The sequence below is a fragment of the Pristiophorus japonicus genome, chromosome 3 (genome assembly GCF_044704955.1).
Source record: "Pristiophorus japonicus isolate sPriJap1 chromosome 3, sPriJap1.hap1, whole genome shotgun sequence".
NCBI classification, from domain to species: Eukaryota; Metazoa; Chordata; class Chondrichthyes; family Pristiophoridae; genus Pristiophorus; species Pristiophorus japonicus.
Genome location: NC_091979.1, coordinates 64,274,811 through 64,291,046, shown reverse-complemented (window position 1 = coordinate 64,291,046; position 16,236 = coordinate 64,274,811). Strand labels below are relative to the sequence as shown.

At 47.5% G+C, this 16,236-nt stretch overlaps 1 protein-coding gene across 1 annotated transcript in view; it reads left to right on the top strand.

Annotated features, from left to right (window-relative positions):
• Window positions 1–1,046: 1,046 nt before the first annotated feature.
• LOC139253903 (histamine N-methyltransferase-like) overlaps window positions 1,047–16,236 on the top strand; it is a 64,001-nt gene continuing 48,811 nt past the window's right edge. Inside the window, exon 1 of the mRNA XM_070873602.1 lies at window positions 1,047–1,183. Coding sequence (XP_070729703.1) covers window positions 1,047–1,183 — 137 coding nt within the window. The remainder of the gene's footprint in view (window positions 1,184–16,236) is intronic.

The following is a 16,236-nucleotide window of genomic DNA, read 5'->3' as shown; positions in this document are numbered from 1 at the left end:
TATCCACGTCATACTGCATCTGCCATGTATTTGCCCACTCACATCACCTATTTAAATCACCTTGCAGCATCTTTGCATCCTCCTCACAACTCACAATCCCACCTAGTTTTGTGTTGTCAGCAAACTTGGAAATATTACACTGGAGTTCCCTCATCCAAATCATTTATTTATATATATATTGTGATCCCTGTGGTACCCCACTAGTCACTGCCCGCCACCCCGAAAAAGACCCATTTATTCCTACTCTCTGTTTCCTGTCAGTTAACCAATTTTCAATCCATGCCAATATATTACCCCCAAATCCTGTGTGCTTTAATTTTGCACACTAACCTCTTATGTGGCACTTTATCAAAGGCCTTCTGAAAATCCAAATACATTACTTCCACTGGTTCTCCTTTAACTATTCTATCAGTTACATTCTGAAAAAGCTACAGTAGGTTTGTCAAACACAAATATTTTAGCTTACTTTACTTGAGTGCAGCCAATATCTTGGCTGAGGTCCAACAACAGTTGATCCATTGACAGTTTCGGTGTTCTGAGGAGCTTTCCATTCTCTAGATTTCACACAAAAAGTATTGTACTCACCTAAGTGTTACTACACAATGTGAGATCGAATTCTGTGGTCTTATATTGAAAAGATTTGTTAGGTAGGACTTTTAATTGGAGCTTTGTGGAAACTAAATTGTTAGTAATCATTCCTGTGTTTATTCAATTTTTACTACAGATAGAGGGTTCAAAGGTTTTGTTTTAATTATGTTTTACTGAGAATTCACCAAGCTAGCCTGGTGCTGGTAGGTACATATATTAAGAAGTTTCAGGCTGCTGGTGGAAAGGAGGCTAAGGTTGAGGAAGATAATTGAGTGAGCCAGGCAGGTGGGAGTTCATGTGTGTTAGCTGTGGACAGTACTGGAGTGTTTCAAAGTTTTACGATTAAAGCAGTTAGAGCAATAATTGTTTGAAGGCAAGGTCCACATCCTGATTTCTACAGATAGCAACATTGAGAGTGAACTGAACTGTCACCCTTTCTTAACTGCAGGAAACCAGAGATGGAGTCATCTATGAAATCCCTCTCCTCAGATTTCAGCTATTATTTGAAGACTTTTAACCTTTTCTTAGACCGCTCCACTGAACATATGTGCATGCAAAAATTCATTGATGAGAAGCTGCCAGACGTAGTAGCCAGGTATGGCATGTTTAGAGTCCTGTTCAAAACTGAGGAATCTGTAAAGACTATGAGCAACGTAAGCTTTAACTTAATTGGTAGACATCTACGTTTAGTTACTTATCACTGTTTTTCTGTTGTTATTTATACATCGGCTTGTGATAGTTGGTACAGGTACAACGTTCGAAATCCCGAATCCTCAGGACCGACTCCATTTGGTTTTGGTATTTTTCCAGATTTCAGACCAGACAATCAATAATCTGAAATCTGGAATGCTCGACCGAATCCGTGCCGGGTTTTGAGTGGCGAGGTCTGAAATTTGGCAAAACCAGAAATCTGGCACAGATTCAGTTAAGGATTTAAGATTTCAAACTTGATTTTCTTGCCTGAAATCCGGAATCCTTGACCGAAACCGTGCCGGACTTTGGGTTTTGCCTCAAAAACGTCCGGTTTTCGGACAATAATTCCAGATTCCGGAAGACTCCATCAGCTATATGCAGAATGTCCAGTTTTTGGACAATTCTGGTTTTCAGAGTTCCGGATTCGGGACGTTGCACCTGTAACACTCTTGCTCTGAGTTAAAAGATTGTAGCCTATAAATTCAGGTAGGCAGTGCCTGTTTTTCGGGTGCTAACCGGTTAACTGAGCCCCCAATATAGGGGGCCGGAAGAGCGCACACATTTCCAGCCGGAAGTGCGCCACCCGCCATATTGGGAAAGAGAAAGAAACTGTCGTACAGTGCCTAAAGCCGGTTTGAGGGGACGCTTTATCTGCAAATAGAAAAATGCTCTGATTGGGTTCACTTCATCACATGACCTGCTTGCTGATTGGTCTCTTGAAGGATAAGACATATCCAGCAGTTTCTCGGGAATGTGTAATTAGAACCGCCCTGCCTATGTAATCTGTGTCTTCCCAAAGTGTAATTCGAGCCATTCTCACTGCCGATCCAGACAGAAGAGAGTTGACTTGGAACAGACAGGGCTCACTCTCATGGGTTAAGATTTTCTCCCACCCCATCCCTCCAAACAAGTTCCTGCTCCCACCGCCCAAGTGCGTGACCTTGTCGGCCTGACCTGGCAGTCAGCCGACAAAAAAAATAACATGGTATCGCCGGCAGCGTCATCTCCCTTTTTAGGTGTAAGGGAGTCGTGTCTATGAGGGGGTCAGGTTCCTTTCTGACCAACTTGAGCTATTCGAATCGCTCCCACTCCCTTGGGTTCTAGACTCTGGATTTATTTGGGGGGTGTGACAAACGTGCAAAGGACACTGGTTTGATGCAAAATAATTTTGTTTTTATTACAGTCAAGGAAATACAAGCTTATTATTCTAGTAAGAAAATACAAGATCAAAATTATAATACTCGAATAAAGAACCATACACTACACATTCAAAGGAGGTTCCAGTAAAATTATACCTCCCACCTCCCAATACCTAATTCTAGCTAGGTTGGACTCCAGGGCAGGCAGGGACTTTGCTTACCAATCCTTTTGACAGTTAATGGTAAATCGCGGTTTTCGGGATCGCTGGATGTGGTAGGTTCTGCTTCCTGTACCCCGAATGTCGGAGAAGACTTTTTGCTGTGCAATCTTCAGTTGGGTTGAGTCCGCTGATGCGGTATGGTGCCTTTATGGATCTGTGGGGTAAGTACCCACTTTCATTGGCTAGAAATAGGTTTCTACAGTCTGAGAGGTAATGTTTTACACATTGGTACATCAGAATCAGATTGTAGAGTGGAAACTTTTCTATTCTTCGGTTTTCTTCCATTGGAGTTTTGGTTCGAGTTTGGTCGATCGCGGTGGTTTTTCGTTGATACCACGTTGGTCGTGGTCGGTTGCTGCCACGATGGTGATGTTCTTCCTCCCTTCAGGACTTCAGGACTTTGAGGCTGGAGAAGTTAGTTTACAACTGTCGCGTTGGTTTCTCTCCTTGTCGTGATGACACAAGTGTGGTCTCGGTTGTAAAGCCAAGTATGTCATCTGAGGTAGTAGCAACCTTGTAGCTACTTAGCAACCTAACCTCTGTTGAAAACAGGGGCCAGTTATACAATTTCAGTGGTCCTAATCTTGGCATTAAATCTGTTCAGAATTCTTTGTTTAAATTTGGCGGGCTTGGTTCTTCTTTGTAATATTTTTGTGGGCTCGTTAAAAGTTGATATGTTTTGGGTGGGTTGATGTTCGAAAACTGTTTCCTGATGGAAATATTAGTTTGGTAATTGCAATGTCCTTTTGTGCTTAGTTTTTTGCATACAGGCTGGATTGGGTCTCTTTGTGATGTATATGCTGAAATGATTTTCCAGACCCATGTTGATGGGTAGCTATCTCTGGGTGATTTTGTGATGTTAATGTCTCTTGTGGAGAAGGATTCTCGAATACTCATTCCTCCAGACAGGTTAACTTAGTCCTCACACGCAGGTAGCCTCACTTAATCAGGTTGTCTCCTGCTAGTTCCTTAGGCCCGCCCACAGCCTTGAATTTGTCTTTTAAAATCCAAAATTCTGTTAAAGTTTGTAGTTTTTCCCATAAGCACTTTAGAGTTCCAAACTTTTCGGTAGATAGTCCCAAATTAAATTTCCTTTCGAATGAGCCCAAACACTGGGGCGGGGGTGGGCGGGGGGATGCGGTTCTTGTGAATTTTGCACCTCCTTCAGTCCCCCCTGTTGACACTCCACATTCTTGAGTGTCAATCAAGGTAAGCAAAATTCCTGCTCCAGAGAATTAACCTTCCCTGCATTTACACTAGCTAAACATTAATGTGCATCCCGCATCCTGCAATTTACAGGCAAGCACAATCATTACAATTCCGTTATAGCATAGAGGGGGTATGATGTCCCTCTTTTACTCAATTTTCACAGTAAAATAACGGTATACAGTCAAACATAACTTTAAGTAAAGTAAAATAAAAGCACATAGTCAAAACACATTCTCAAGTAACAGAAAGGTCCATAGTCAAACACATTTTAAGTAACACTCTTACAACACTTGAGATTTTGCGGTTTACAGCAGGTAAAATCAACACAAATTAAACATGGTAGTATGGTGTCACCCCTCCCTGCGCGATTCCCAAGTTTGACCAAGGAGCGTACAGCACCCTTTGGTGTCTGACTTGATGGCCTCTGCGTTTCACTCGGCAAGTGAGACAAAATAAGTAAAGTATAATCGCGAGTTGACAAATAACTAAGCGATTCGGATCCAGACTGGGACTTCTATATTTCTGAATAGGTCCCACCAAGGCGGAATTGTGATCTCGAGAATCTTTTTCCCTATTTCAATTGTTTTTTCTTCTAGAGTGTAGAAGTGTTTTTGTGAGATAATAACAGCTTTTAGCAGGGCAGTAAGATGTTCGGGTAGCGGGGGAATTGCATAGCCAAAATGTACAACATAATAGTGAAAACGTTGTTTATGAACCCCTTCTAGGTCTCCGTGAGCCCATGGTCTCCCTAGCGTTTAGGGTGTATAGGTCTGCTTTGTCTACATTTCCAAAGTCTAACTCATAAAATTTCTTGAACATGTCTCTAAGTAGGGCCTGGCATAGCAGCTCTGTTTCCTTCAGACACCATGCAGGTAGGTGTACCTCGGTAAGGTATTAAAGTAATACCTCATAATGCTACTGCATAATGTACTCCCTGATATAACACCTTTTTGGTCGGTACCAATACTAATCCATTCCAGGTCCCTTGTTGCTGGTAGGACACCTTTCTATTACTGTTCGTAAGGGCGTGGTTGTGGGCAGGGGTTTCTTAATGTGTGCTCTTAGTTCAGTGGTGTTTATTGGTAGTGGGGAGTATGGGACTACGCACCCGTGTAGGCTAGAGACCCACCCCATCCCATCCCCTTCATCTTGCCATTGCCTGGCGAAGGCGATCGATATGCCTGCGGGACACTCTCTGATCCCCACAAGAATTCCTTGTTCGGATTCCCAACATTTGTCCCAACACACTTTTACTCCTCCCCGTGTCCCCGTGATGGTGCAGTACGTATCATTAGCTGTCTTTCCCAATCCGATTCTTGGTCCTTTGTGTCCTTGCTGAGTTTTCTGAGCCAGCACCATCTTCCCAGGGGATTGTTCCCTTTGCAAGTAAAACACATGCTTTCCCTCTGTAACAACGACTCGGGAAGCGATGATCCGCATCCGGGGGCATGGAAGTAAGGCCTCCCCGAAAGTAAAACCTTCCTGGCTGGAGTAGCGGGTAGAATTAGATCCCAGCCACCCTGGCCGTCTTCTCTTGCGGGCATAAACGGCGAGTTCTTCTATGTCTCGGGGGCCACCCCTGGCGGTTACGACCGGTGCTCTTCCTCCTGAACACCCGTAAATGAAGGATTCTTCCACGCCTCCTCGGTCATTGCCGCTCATCCGTATCAGGGTGAGCAGGAACAGGATCCTTCTCATGTTGACCTCTTTCCTGTAGGGGCACATAAAACAGATTGTCCAGCTCTGAGAAAGTTCCCTGGCTTGACAAAGGTGACCGAGTTCCAATTTGGGCTGATAGCCTTTAATTGACTGGTTGTCTTATTCAATTCCTTGAATCTTTTATCTCACAGCCGTTTTGCTTGTTATCTTACCGATGCTTCTTTAATAGCTATACTGGTAGATTCTTCTTACTCGTGGGTATTACCCAGCCTGTGCCTCTTTTAATAACTGTAGATTCTTTCCTTACCCCAGTTAACTAATACATATATTCTTATCATTACACAGATGAATCTTACACTACTCTAAATTATTCACGAAACATACTTAAATTCATATGGTACTATATATGTATATCTGCCACCCGTCTCCGGGTGGCCAGGTTAATTCCTGCCTTCTTTCTTTCTTCTTCTTCCGCCAGGTGTCCAGTGAGGTCGGTAGTAGGTCGGCCTGCACTGCAGGACCCGGAATGTCCTGACCGGAGGTGGGTTCGATTCCCACATTATTGGGGGAATATCCCCTCCGGTGCTCCAGCACACCGCTCCTTTTGCGGTGGCTGCCTGGTTCGTTTCTTCCCCTGGGGGTTCTGCCTGGTTGAGGGCTACAGGCTGGGGACTCTCACTTGGTGGCTGGTCCACCGCTATCTCTTCTGAGGGTCCCTCGTTGCCCAAGGCTACCAGCTGGGTGTCCCTGCTCGCAGGCTGGTCTCTGACCTCAGGTACTCTTTTGCGGCTGGTCCCTTTCCCGGGGCTGAACCGTTTAAATTGGGGCGCTGGTGACCACGGTATCTTTGGCCATGGTGTGCGGAGTCCTTCTTAAAGCTCTAGCTGCTGGGGGTGCGTCCGAGTCCCAAATGATTGGGGGGGAAAGCTCTTCCAGTCCACCGCCCCTCTAGGTGCAGTCTGTGGGTCCGCCATGTCCCCTGTGGGATTTCCACAGTCGGGGGCTGTTGTCTGGGGGTTCTTGTCTTTAGTACGGCTTACAGGTTTTTGCTGTCCCTTACGTTTAGCTGCTGCCCCTGGGTTGAAAAGTTTGCACTGATTTATGTGGAACCACTTTGTTTGGCGGGGCAATTTTATGGCATAGACCATGGGGCTTGCCTTGTCGACAATGTGGTATGGTCCCATGTACAGTGCCTCAAAGACCCCTACTCTAGCGTAGTTCCTTACCATAACCTGGTCCCCTATCTCCCACATGGTGTTAGCGGCGCTCTAGCAGCAGTCGGTTGCTCTGATTCTGTTTTCCCATGTTCTTCGCAGCCTGCCAGTGAATCTGTTTAAGGTGTTCAAACAGATTCCTGACAAAGCTGTCCCAGTTCGCTTCCCTAAGCTGACCTTCCGTAAGTACCGGGGCTAACACATGGGTGGGGGTTCGCATGGCTCTGCTGGTCATGAACTCGTATAGGGAGTACCCCGTGCTCTTTGACTGGCTGGCCCGGATCCCCATGAGGACTAGTGGTAGGACCTCTACCCACCCTGTGGGTGAGTTAATTGTCTCTTTGCGCAGCCTTTCTTTGATGGCACAGTTTAAACACTCCACAGGCCTGGATGACTGCGGGTTGTGGGCGACATGCCATTTTCCTTTGATGCCGAGTACCTTAAGGGTCTCCTGCATCACCTGCCCGGTGAAGTGACTCCCTTGGTCGGACTCCACATATTGTGGTAGTCCCCAGTGGGAGAACACTTACTTGACCAGAGTCCTGGCTGTTTCCAGGGCAGTGGCTGTTCGGCATGGGAAGGCTTCCACCCATTTGGTGAATACATCCACCAATACTAGGCAGTACTTGTAACCTTTCTGGGCAGTCGGTAGCGGCCCGATGTAATTGATTTGGATCGACTGCCAGGGTCCCACTACCCTCCTGATATGTCCCATAGACACCTTTCTTTTCTGGGGGTCGGGGTTGTTGGCCGCGCACCAGATAGCTAGCACAGAACTCGTGGACGTCTTCCCTGAGTCCTGGCCACAACCCTGCCTGTTCCACTCGTTGCCAAGTGGTCTCAGGTCCAGGGTGCCCTGCTCCTGGACCCTTGTGGGCCAGCTGGAGGAATTCTCTCCGGTGCTGTTGCAGTACTACCCATTGCCCCCCACCCCGAACAGCATGCCTTCTTTAATGGCAATTGCTGCGGTGCCGTTCGGGCCGTCTATCCCCTTTAGCTAGCATGTTCAGGACAGTTTTGAGGACGGGGTCTTGGGTCTGAACCGTTTTTAGGTCCAGGGGCAAAGCTATCCCTGCCTTCCCTGCCGTCCCCATCCTGCCCCTGACTGCTGCGATCCCAGAGCTTGCCCATGCGGGCCCCTGCTTGGCCAAAATGTCGGCCTGCTGGTTTCCCTCGCTACGGGGTTCGGTGGTGGAATGTGCCTTCACCTTATTTATGTAGATATTCCCTTCCTCCCCAATGCTTTCATGATCTTTTCCAGTAGAGCCTTAATTGCCAGGGGTCTCCCGTCTGCGGATGTGTATCCGTGGCGGGACCAGATAGCCAGGTACTCCGTACACGAATTGTATGTGAACATACTGTCTGAGCAAATCGTGTATGGGGTTGGGAATTCTTCGGGGTGTGTGACTACGTATACCACCGCAGACAGTTCAGCGTGCTGGGCGCTCATAGTGCCAGGGAGCTTAATCGCCAGAGCAATGCCTGCCTCGGGGTCATAAACTCCGCAGCCTGTGAGTCGTTCACCCGCAGATACCATGCTTGAACCGTCCCCATAGATCTCTCGGGCTGTGGGGTGTAACCCAGCCTGAAAGCCTATGTCAATTTCCCATACCCCTTCTATGGAACACCGGTGGGCTGTCCTGGATAAATCATGTTGGCTGCGAATCATGGCTCGCAGAGACCCTTTACCCTTAGGTCCATGTGGGAGAGGAGCAGTGTCCAGTGAGCAATGCGGGCACTGCTCACTGTCCCGCCCTTAATTCTCCCGTCCAGGAGCATTTGGGTGAGCGTATAATGGGTAAGGAGTGTGATGGGTGACCCCGCTGTGAAGATCAGTGATCTTTTCACAGCCAAGTGAGTGGCTAGGAGATGCCTCTCCAGTTGGAGTATCCCTTTTCCACATCTGTGAGTATCCTGGAGGAGTAGACCACTGGTCTCAGCCGGTCGTGACGCTCTTGGATCAGTATTGCACTCAGGCTGTCCCCACTGGCTGCTACCTCCAGGAAAAACTCTTTACCTCCATCTATGGCCCCTAGAGCTGGCGCGGTCTGCAGGTCTTTCTTGAGTTGGATAAATGCTGCCTCGCAACCTTTGTCCCATTCCCACTCCACTCCCTTGTGTAGGAGTCGGAGCAGAGGGGCTGCGGTGGCTGCATAATGCTCAATGAAATCTCCGCAGTACCCAGTTAGCCCTCGAAAAGATCTTACTCATGTTACTGTTTTGCGGCTGGTAACTTCTGCACTGCTTCCCTTCGAGCTTTGTCAATGGCTCTTTCCCCTACGCGCACAGTCCCAGGAATTTTACTTCCTTCAGACCGATCTGTGCCTTCTTGCGGTTTACTTTAAATCTTTCTTCTTTCAGCAGCTCCAGCAGTTCAGCCAGCAGTGGGCCATGCTCCTCCCCCTCATCGGTGAACAGGAGGAGGTCATCCACATATCGTACTGATTGCTGGGGTCTGCTGAAGTTCTTTAAACAGTTGGCCATACACTGATGGAAAATACTGGGGCTTTTGTGGAAGCCCTGAGGGAGACAGTTGCTGCCCTTTAAAGGTAAAAGCAAACGTACTGATCTTCCCTTCTTAAAGATATGGACCAGAACCCGTTGGAAATATCCAGCACCGTGCAGGTGGTGGCGGAGGCTGGAACACTTCCAATGAGTTTGGCGACAGCAGCAACAGTGGGTGCACAGGCGGGGATGTTACGGTTGAGTACTCGATAGTCCACCGTGGCTCTCCAGGAGTTGTCCAGTTTCTTAACCGGCCACAATGGAGAGTTCACGTGGGTAGCTATTGGTCTCAATACCCCCTGTTTAACCAAAGAACCCAAGGCTGTTTCCATGTCTGCCTCTGCCTCCCTGGGGAAGTTGTACTGTTTCTGTGTCGGGTCATGGAGTCCCATCTATGCTAACCTCAACCCCGTTTATTCTCCCACAGTCGTGTTTGTGAGTGGCAAAAGCTGCAAGCTTTATCCTCACATATTCTTGATATTCTATCAGGGTGTTACTGACCAGTGATTCAAGGTCGGAACCCTCCTATGGCTTCATGGTGCACACAGTCCCTTTTCCCTGTTTTCCCGGGATAACTATCACCTCACTGTCCTGTCCCACACAGACTGACCCCCAAAGGCAGTGATTTCTTAAATCCACGAGGAACCCGTGGCCTCGGATGAAGTCAGCCCCCAGGATCCCTCTCTCTTCCTGCTCCCACTTCATCATGACACAAGTCCACTTGTTGTGGAGTGTATCTAAATGAATGGAGAGCGGAATGGAGAATGAGCCAGTCTGTTCATTGCCTGTGAAACCCACCAAGCTGTAGGGGACCCCGTTAGACAGAGGTGAGGTGGCGGGGTTAGCTGCATAGACAAGAGTGCTTGAGGCACCGATGTCCAGCATGTAAGTCCCTTTCACCTTTTCCACTTCCATCTGTACGGTCGGTCTCCCCCACGCATCATACTCGAGGGCACACAGGTGGACAGGCTGTGCCTGTCCTAGTCACGGTTTTGGTTGGGAGGAGGCAGATGGGATCTCGGTATCGGTGGCGGTGGCTACCTTCCCAGGGCCACCTAACATGGCTCGGAGTGCAGTTAAAACAGGTATCAAACGAGTGGGGAGGGGCTGGCTTCTCGGTCTCGGCCTTTTTGGCTGGGGCTCGAGAACTCTTTCCTGCGCTATTCTTCCAAGGATTTTTATAGAAACATAGAGAAACATAGAAAATAGGTGCAGGAGTAGGCGATTCGGCCCTTCTAGCCTGCACCGCCATTCAATGAGTTCATGGCTGAACATGCAACTTCAGTACCCCCTTCCTGCTTTCTCACCATACCCCTTGATTCCCCTAGTAGTAAGGACTTCATCTAACTCCTTTTTGAATATATTTAGTGAATTGGCCTCAACAACTTTCTGTGGTAGAGAATTCCACAGGTTCACCACTCTCTGGGTGAAGAAATTCCTCCTCATCTCGGTCCTAAATGGCTTACCCCTTATCCTTAGACTGTGTCCCCTGGTTCTGGACTTCCCCAACATTGGGAACATTCTTCCTGCATCTAACCTGTCTAACCCCGTCAGAATTTTAAACGTTTCTATGAGGACCCTCTCATTCTTCTGAACTCCAGTGAACACAAGCCCAGTTGATCTAGTCTTTCTTGATATGTCAGTCCCGCCATCCCGGGAATCAGTCTGGTGAACCTTCGCTGCACTCCCTCAATTGCAAGAATGTCCTTCCTCAGGTTAGGAGACCAAAACTGTACACAATACTCCAGGTGTGGCCTCACAAAGGCCCTGTACAACTGTAGCAACACCTCCCTGCCCCTGTACTCAAGTCCCCTCGCTATGAAGGCCAACATGCCATTTGCTTTCTTAACCGCCTGCTGCACCTGCATGCCAACCTTCAATGACTGATGTACCATGACACCCAGGTCTCGTTGCACCTCCCCTTTTCTTAATCTGTCACCATTCAGATAATAGTCTGTCTCTCTGTTTTTACCACCAAAGTGGATAACCTCACATTTATCCACATTATACTTCATCTGCCATGCATTTGCCCACTCACCTAACCTATCCAAGTTGCTCTGCAGCCTCATAGCATCCTCCTCGCAGCTCACACTGCCACCCAACTTAGTGTCATCCGCAAATTTGGAGATACTACATTTAATCCCCTCGTCTAAATCATTAATATACAGTGTAAACAGCTGGGGCCCCAGCACAGAACCTTGCAGTACCCCACTAGTCACTGCCTGCCATTCTGAAAAGTCCCCATTTACTCCTACTCTTTGCTTCCTGTCTGACAACCAGTTCTCAATCCATGTCAGCACACGACCCCCAATCCCATGTGCTTTAACTTTGCACATTAATCTCTTGTGTGGGACCTTGTCAAAAGCCTTCTGAAAGTCCAAATATACCACATCAACTGGTTCTCCCTTGTCCACTCTACTGGAAACATCCTCAAAAAATTCCAGAAGATTTGTCAAGCATGATTTCCCTTTCACAAATCCATGCTGACTTGGACCTATCATGTCATCTCTTTCCAAATGCGCTGCTATGACATCCTTAATAATTGATTCCATCATTTTACCCACTACCGATGTCAGGCTGCCGGTCTATAATTCCCTGTTATCTCTCTCCCTCCTTTTTTAAAAAGTGGGGTTACATTGGCTGCCCTCCACTCCATAGGAACTGATCCAGAGTCAATGGAATGTTGGAAAATGACTGTCAATGCATCCACTATTTCCAAGGCCACCTCCTTAAGTACTCTGGGATGCAGTCCATCAGGCCCTGGGGATTTATCGGCCTTCAATCCCATCAATTTCCCCAACACAATTTCCCGACTAATGAGGATTTCCCTCAGTTCCTCCTCCTTACTAGACCCTCCGACCCCTTTTATATCCGGAAGGTTGTTTGTGTCCTCCTCAGTGAATACCGAACCAAAGTACTTGTTCAATTATAATCCCTTCTCCAGTGCCCACTCTTTCCGCACCCAAAGCGGGTACGTTTTGTATCGGAGGGGTTGCCCCCTTCGTGGCGCCATTCCCTCTTATCTTGGCTAGGTCGGAGTTCGTGAACCCTTCCCTTTTGTGGGTGCTCTTCTGTCCCTCTGCCGTTTCTGTAAGCTAGGGTCAGTTGCCTAAGCACTCCCTGTTCGGCGGATTAGGGATCTCTTGGGTCGAACCAGGCCTCAGTCTTGGTTCTTATTTGGGGTAAACTGTTAGCTACTAGGCTTCAGAGCCAGTGGGCTAACTCGTCCGGGCTTAAGTTATCTCTGTCTATGTCCCCAATACAGGCGCTTTTGTACACAGGCCACAGTCGGTCTGCAAAAGCCTGTGGGGTTTCTCCTGTGAGTTGCACCGTTTTCTCTACTCGAGAGAAGGGACTCCTGGCATTGCAGCCCGTGGCTTCTAAAATGTCCTTTTGGATGGCAGCAAGTGTTTTCTGCCCTCTTTTGCTCTCAGTAGAGAGGGACTGGTACAGTTTGCTGTCTAGGGATAGGAGAAGCATATTTGCCATTTCTGCATCATCGCTACCATTAATATCCCCTGTCTGTTCCACCTCCACAAAGTGAACCGAGGGGTCTCCCTTTGGAGTTAGCTTTCCCAGGTGGCTTATCATAGCCCTAAGCTGGTGGGGAGTGTGGGGGACCCCACACTGACTTTCCAGGGGCCCTGGACCCCTGTTAACGGTGGGAGGGCTAAACATCTGTTGCCGGACCGGGCACGTTGGCCCTGGTTCTGGCTCTCCCTGTTCTGGCTCGCCTCCCTCTCCTCCCTGCGGCCAAGCCGAGCTGAAACTCGGTGCCACAGGTGGTGGTGGTTCCCTATCCCTGTCCGCCTCGCAACTGATTTTCCCCCCCTGATACTGAACCGGTGTAGTCACTGGTGCCACAGGTGGTGGCCAGATAGTTTCCTCCTTCTCTTCCAGGTTTACCTGGGGCATATTAGGCATACCCGGGCTTATCATGCATACCATGCCTTTCGCCTTGGATAGAGCAATGTTTTATATTTGTTGCTGGCAGGGACCGTGGTCTCCCGATTCAAACCCATTAGTTCTAGCAACTTTATACACTGCTTGCACATCTTTTAATCTGTCCTGGAGCTCTTTTACTTGTCAGGTGAGGCGAGTGCTTTCCTCCCTCAGTGACTTTTCATTACTTTTGGCCTCGGTAACCTGACATTGAAAATAGTCCTGACTGTTTTTAAACCTTTCCATTATCTGGGTCCTTTCCTGTTTTAGCTTAGGAGTTCTCCCAACAATCTTTCTTCTGACATAACCCTTTCCTGGTAGTTCTCTGTGCATTCCCATAACTCTGCCTGTAATGTTTCATTCATTCTGTCTAGGAGTTGGACCTGTCGCTGTAGACAGACCAAGCAAATTGCTTTCTCTACTGCTTCTTTGTGATCTTTGCTTGCTGTCCACTGGGCTGCAGCGCCAGCTGGGCGCTCAGCACGCAATAGACTAAGCACCCATTCTTTAGTTACATTGAACTTCTTATACACATAGGAGGAAATCCTCTCTTCCATCTTGGTTATTTGCCCCAAACCAGCACTCTCCACATCACACCCCTTGTACCAGAGTCCTTCTGCGGTCGCCATTTTGTGAGGGGGTGGTCTCTATGAGGGGGTCAGGTTCCCTTCTGACCAACTTGAGTGGTTCGGATCGCTCCCACTCCCTTGGGTTCCAGACTCTGGATTTATTTAGGATGCAGGGTGGGTGACAAACGTGCAAAGGACACTGATTTGATGCAAAAGAACTTTGTTTTTATTACAGTCAAGGAAATACAAGCTGATTTCTCTCGTAGGAAAATACAAGGCCAAACTTACAATCGTTCTAATAAGGTACAGTACAAGGAAAGGTACCAGGCCAAACTTATAATACTCTAATAAAGAACCATACACTACACATTCAAAGGGGGTTACAGTAAAATTATACCTCCCACCTCCCAATACCTAATTCTAGCTCGGTTGGACTCCAGGGTAGGCAAGGGACTATGCTTATCAATCCTTTTGACAGTTAACGGTCGATCACGGTTTCAGGGTTTGCTGGATGTGGTAGGGTCTGCTTGCCATACCCCGAACATCAGAGAAGACTTCTAGCTGTGCAATCTTCAGTTGGGTTGAGTCCGCTAATGCGGTAAGGTGCGTTTTTGGATCTGTGGGGTAAGTACCCGTTTTCTTTGGCTAGAAATAGGTTTCTACAGTCTGTTATGTAATGTTTTACCCGTTGGTAGGTCAGGATCAGATTGTTGAGTGGAAACTTTTCGATCCTACAGTTTTCTCCCATTAGAGTTTTGGTTCGTGTTTGGTTGATACCACGTTGGTCGTGGTCGGTTGCTGCCGCGATGGTGATGTTCTTCCTCCCTTCAGGACTTCAGGACTTCGAGGCTGGAGAAGTTAGTTTACAACTGTCACGTTGGTTTCTCTCCTTGTCATGCTGACACAAGCGTGGTCTTGGTTGTATAGCCAACTATGTCATCTGAGGTAGTAGCAACCTTGTAGCTATTTAGCAACCTAACCTCTGTTGAAAACAGGGACCAGTTATACGATTTCAATGATTCTAATCTTGGTGCCAAATCTGTTCAGAATTCTTTGTTTAAATTTGGCAAGCTTGGTTCTTCTTTGTAATATTTTGGCACGCTCGTTAAAGGTTGATATGTCTTGGGTGGGTTGATGTTCGAAAACTGTTTCCTGATGGAAATATTAGTTTGGTAATTGCAATGTCCTTTTGTGCTTAGTTTTTTGCATGCAGGCTGGATTGGGTCTCTTTGTGATTTATATGCTGAAATGATTCTCCAGACCCATGTTGATGGGTAGCTATCTCTGAGTGATTTTGTGATGTTAATGTCTCTTGTGGAGAAGGATTCTCGAATACTCATTTCTCCAGACAGGTTAACTTAGTCCTCACACCCAGGTAACCTCACTTAATCAAGTTATCTCCTGCTAGTTCCTTCGGCCCGCCCACAGCCTTGAATTTGTCTTTTAAAATCCAAAATTTTATTAAAGTTCGTAGTTTCTTCCATAAGCACTTTAGAGTTCCAAACTTTTCGGTAGATAGTCCCAAATTAAATTTCATTTCGAATGAGCCCAAACATTGGGGGGCGGTTCTTGCGAATTTTGCACCTCCTTTAAAGGGTGGCTGCGCTGCCAAGCCACGGATAGTATACCAACAGCAAAGACTGTCAGTGGTATTGACCAGCGGCGGGGCCGCTCCCGTGGGCCAATTCCGGGAAAGGGGTAATTTCAGAGGGGCAATTCAGGAAGGGGCCCCTCCAATCGTTGACCGGTCGGCAGGTGCATGCCCCACAGGAAAATGGGCGGAGCGATCCTGGACACCACTCCAAACCTGAGGAAGGGCAATTTAAAAAATGGCGACCCCTCCATGGAGACTTGGCGGCCATTCCGCATTGACGTGTGGCCGCTGCTTTCATGCGGCCAGAGGTTGTATAGAAATGGGCAATTTCGGCCCACTGCAGTTTAAGCATAATCAGATACTGCTTGCAATGAGATAAATATAGTAGACATACATCCCGTGATAAATGAGAATGATCTACTGCCCTAGAACAGAATGGACCAACATTGAGGTAGAATGTGGTTTCTGAACAGGTCCCCACTGGTGGAGATGTTGGGCCGAAGCCCGCATGAGAAACACCTTGATGAAACTCTCTCCTCAGTTTGCCTGTTTCTCTCTCTCTGTTGCCCGTTTTTATACCTTATTTCGGTGGTTAGTTGGCTACGTTGCATCAATCATTTTTACCCATTCAATTGTCCAATCACAGGGGAAAGATTACTTATGAGGTCATTTTCTTCCTTTTCGCTGTCTGAATGTCTTGTTGCTCTTTCAAAACACAGCTTATTTATAGAATCATAGAAATTTACAGCATGGAAGGAGGCCGTTTCAGCCCGTCATGTCCGCGCCGGCCAACAAGAGGATAGCCAGCCTAATTCCACTTTCCAGCTCTAGATCTGTAACTCTGCAGGTTACAGCACTTCAAGTGCACATCCGTGTACTTTTTAAATGTGCTGAGGGATTCTG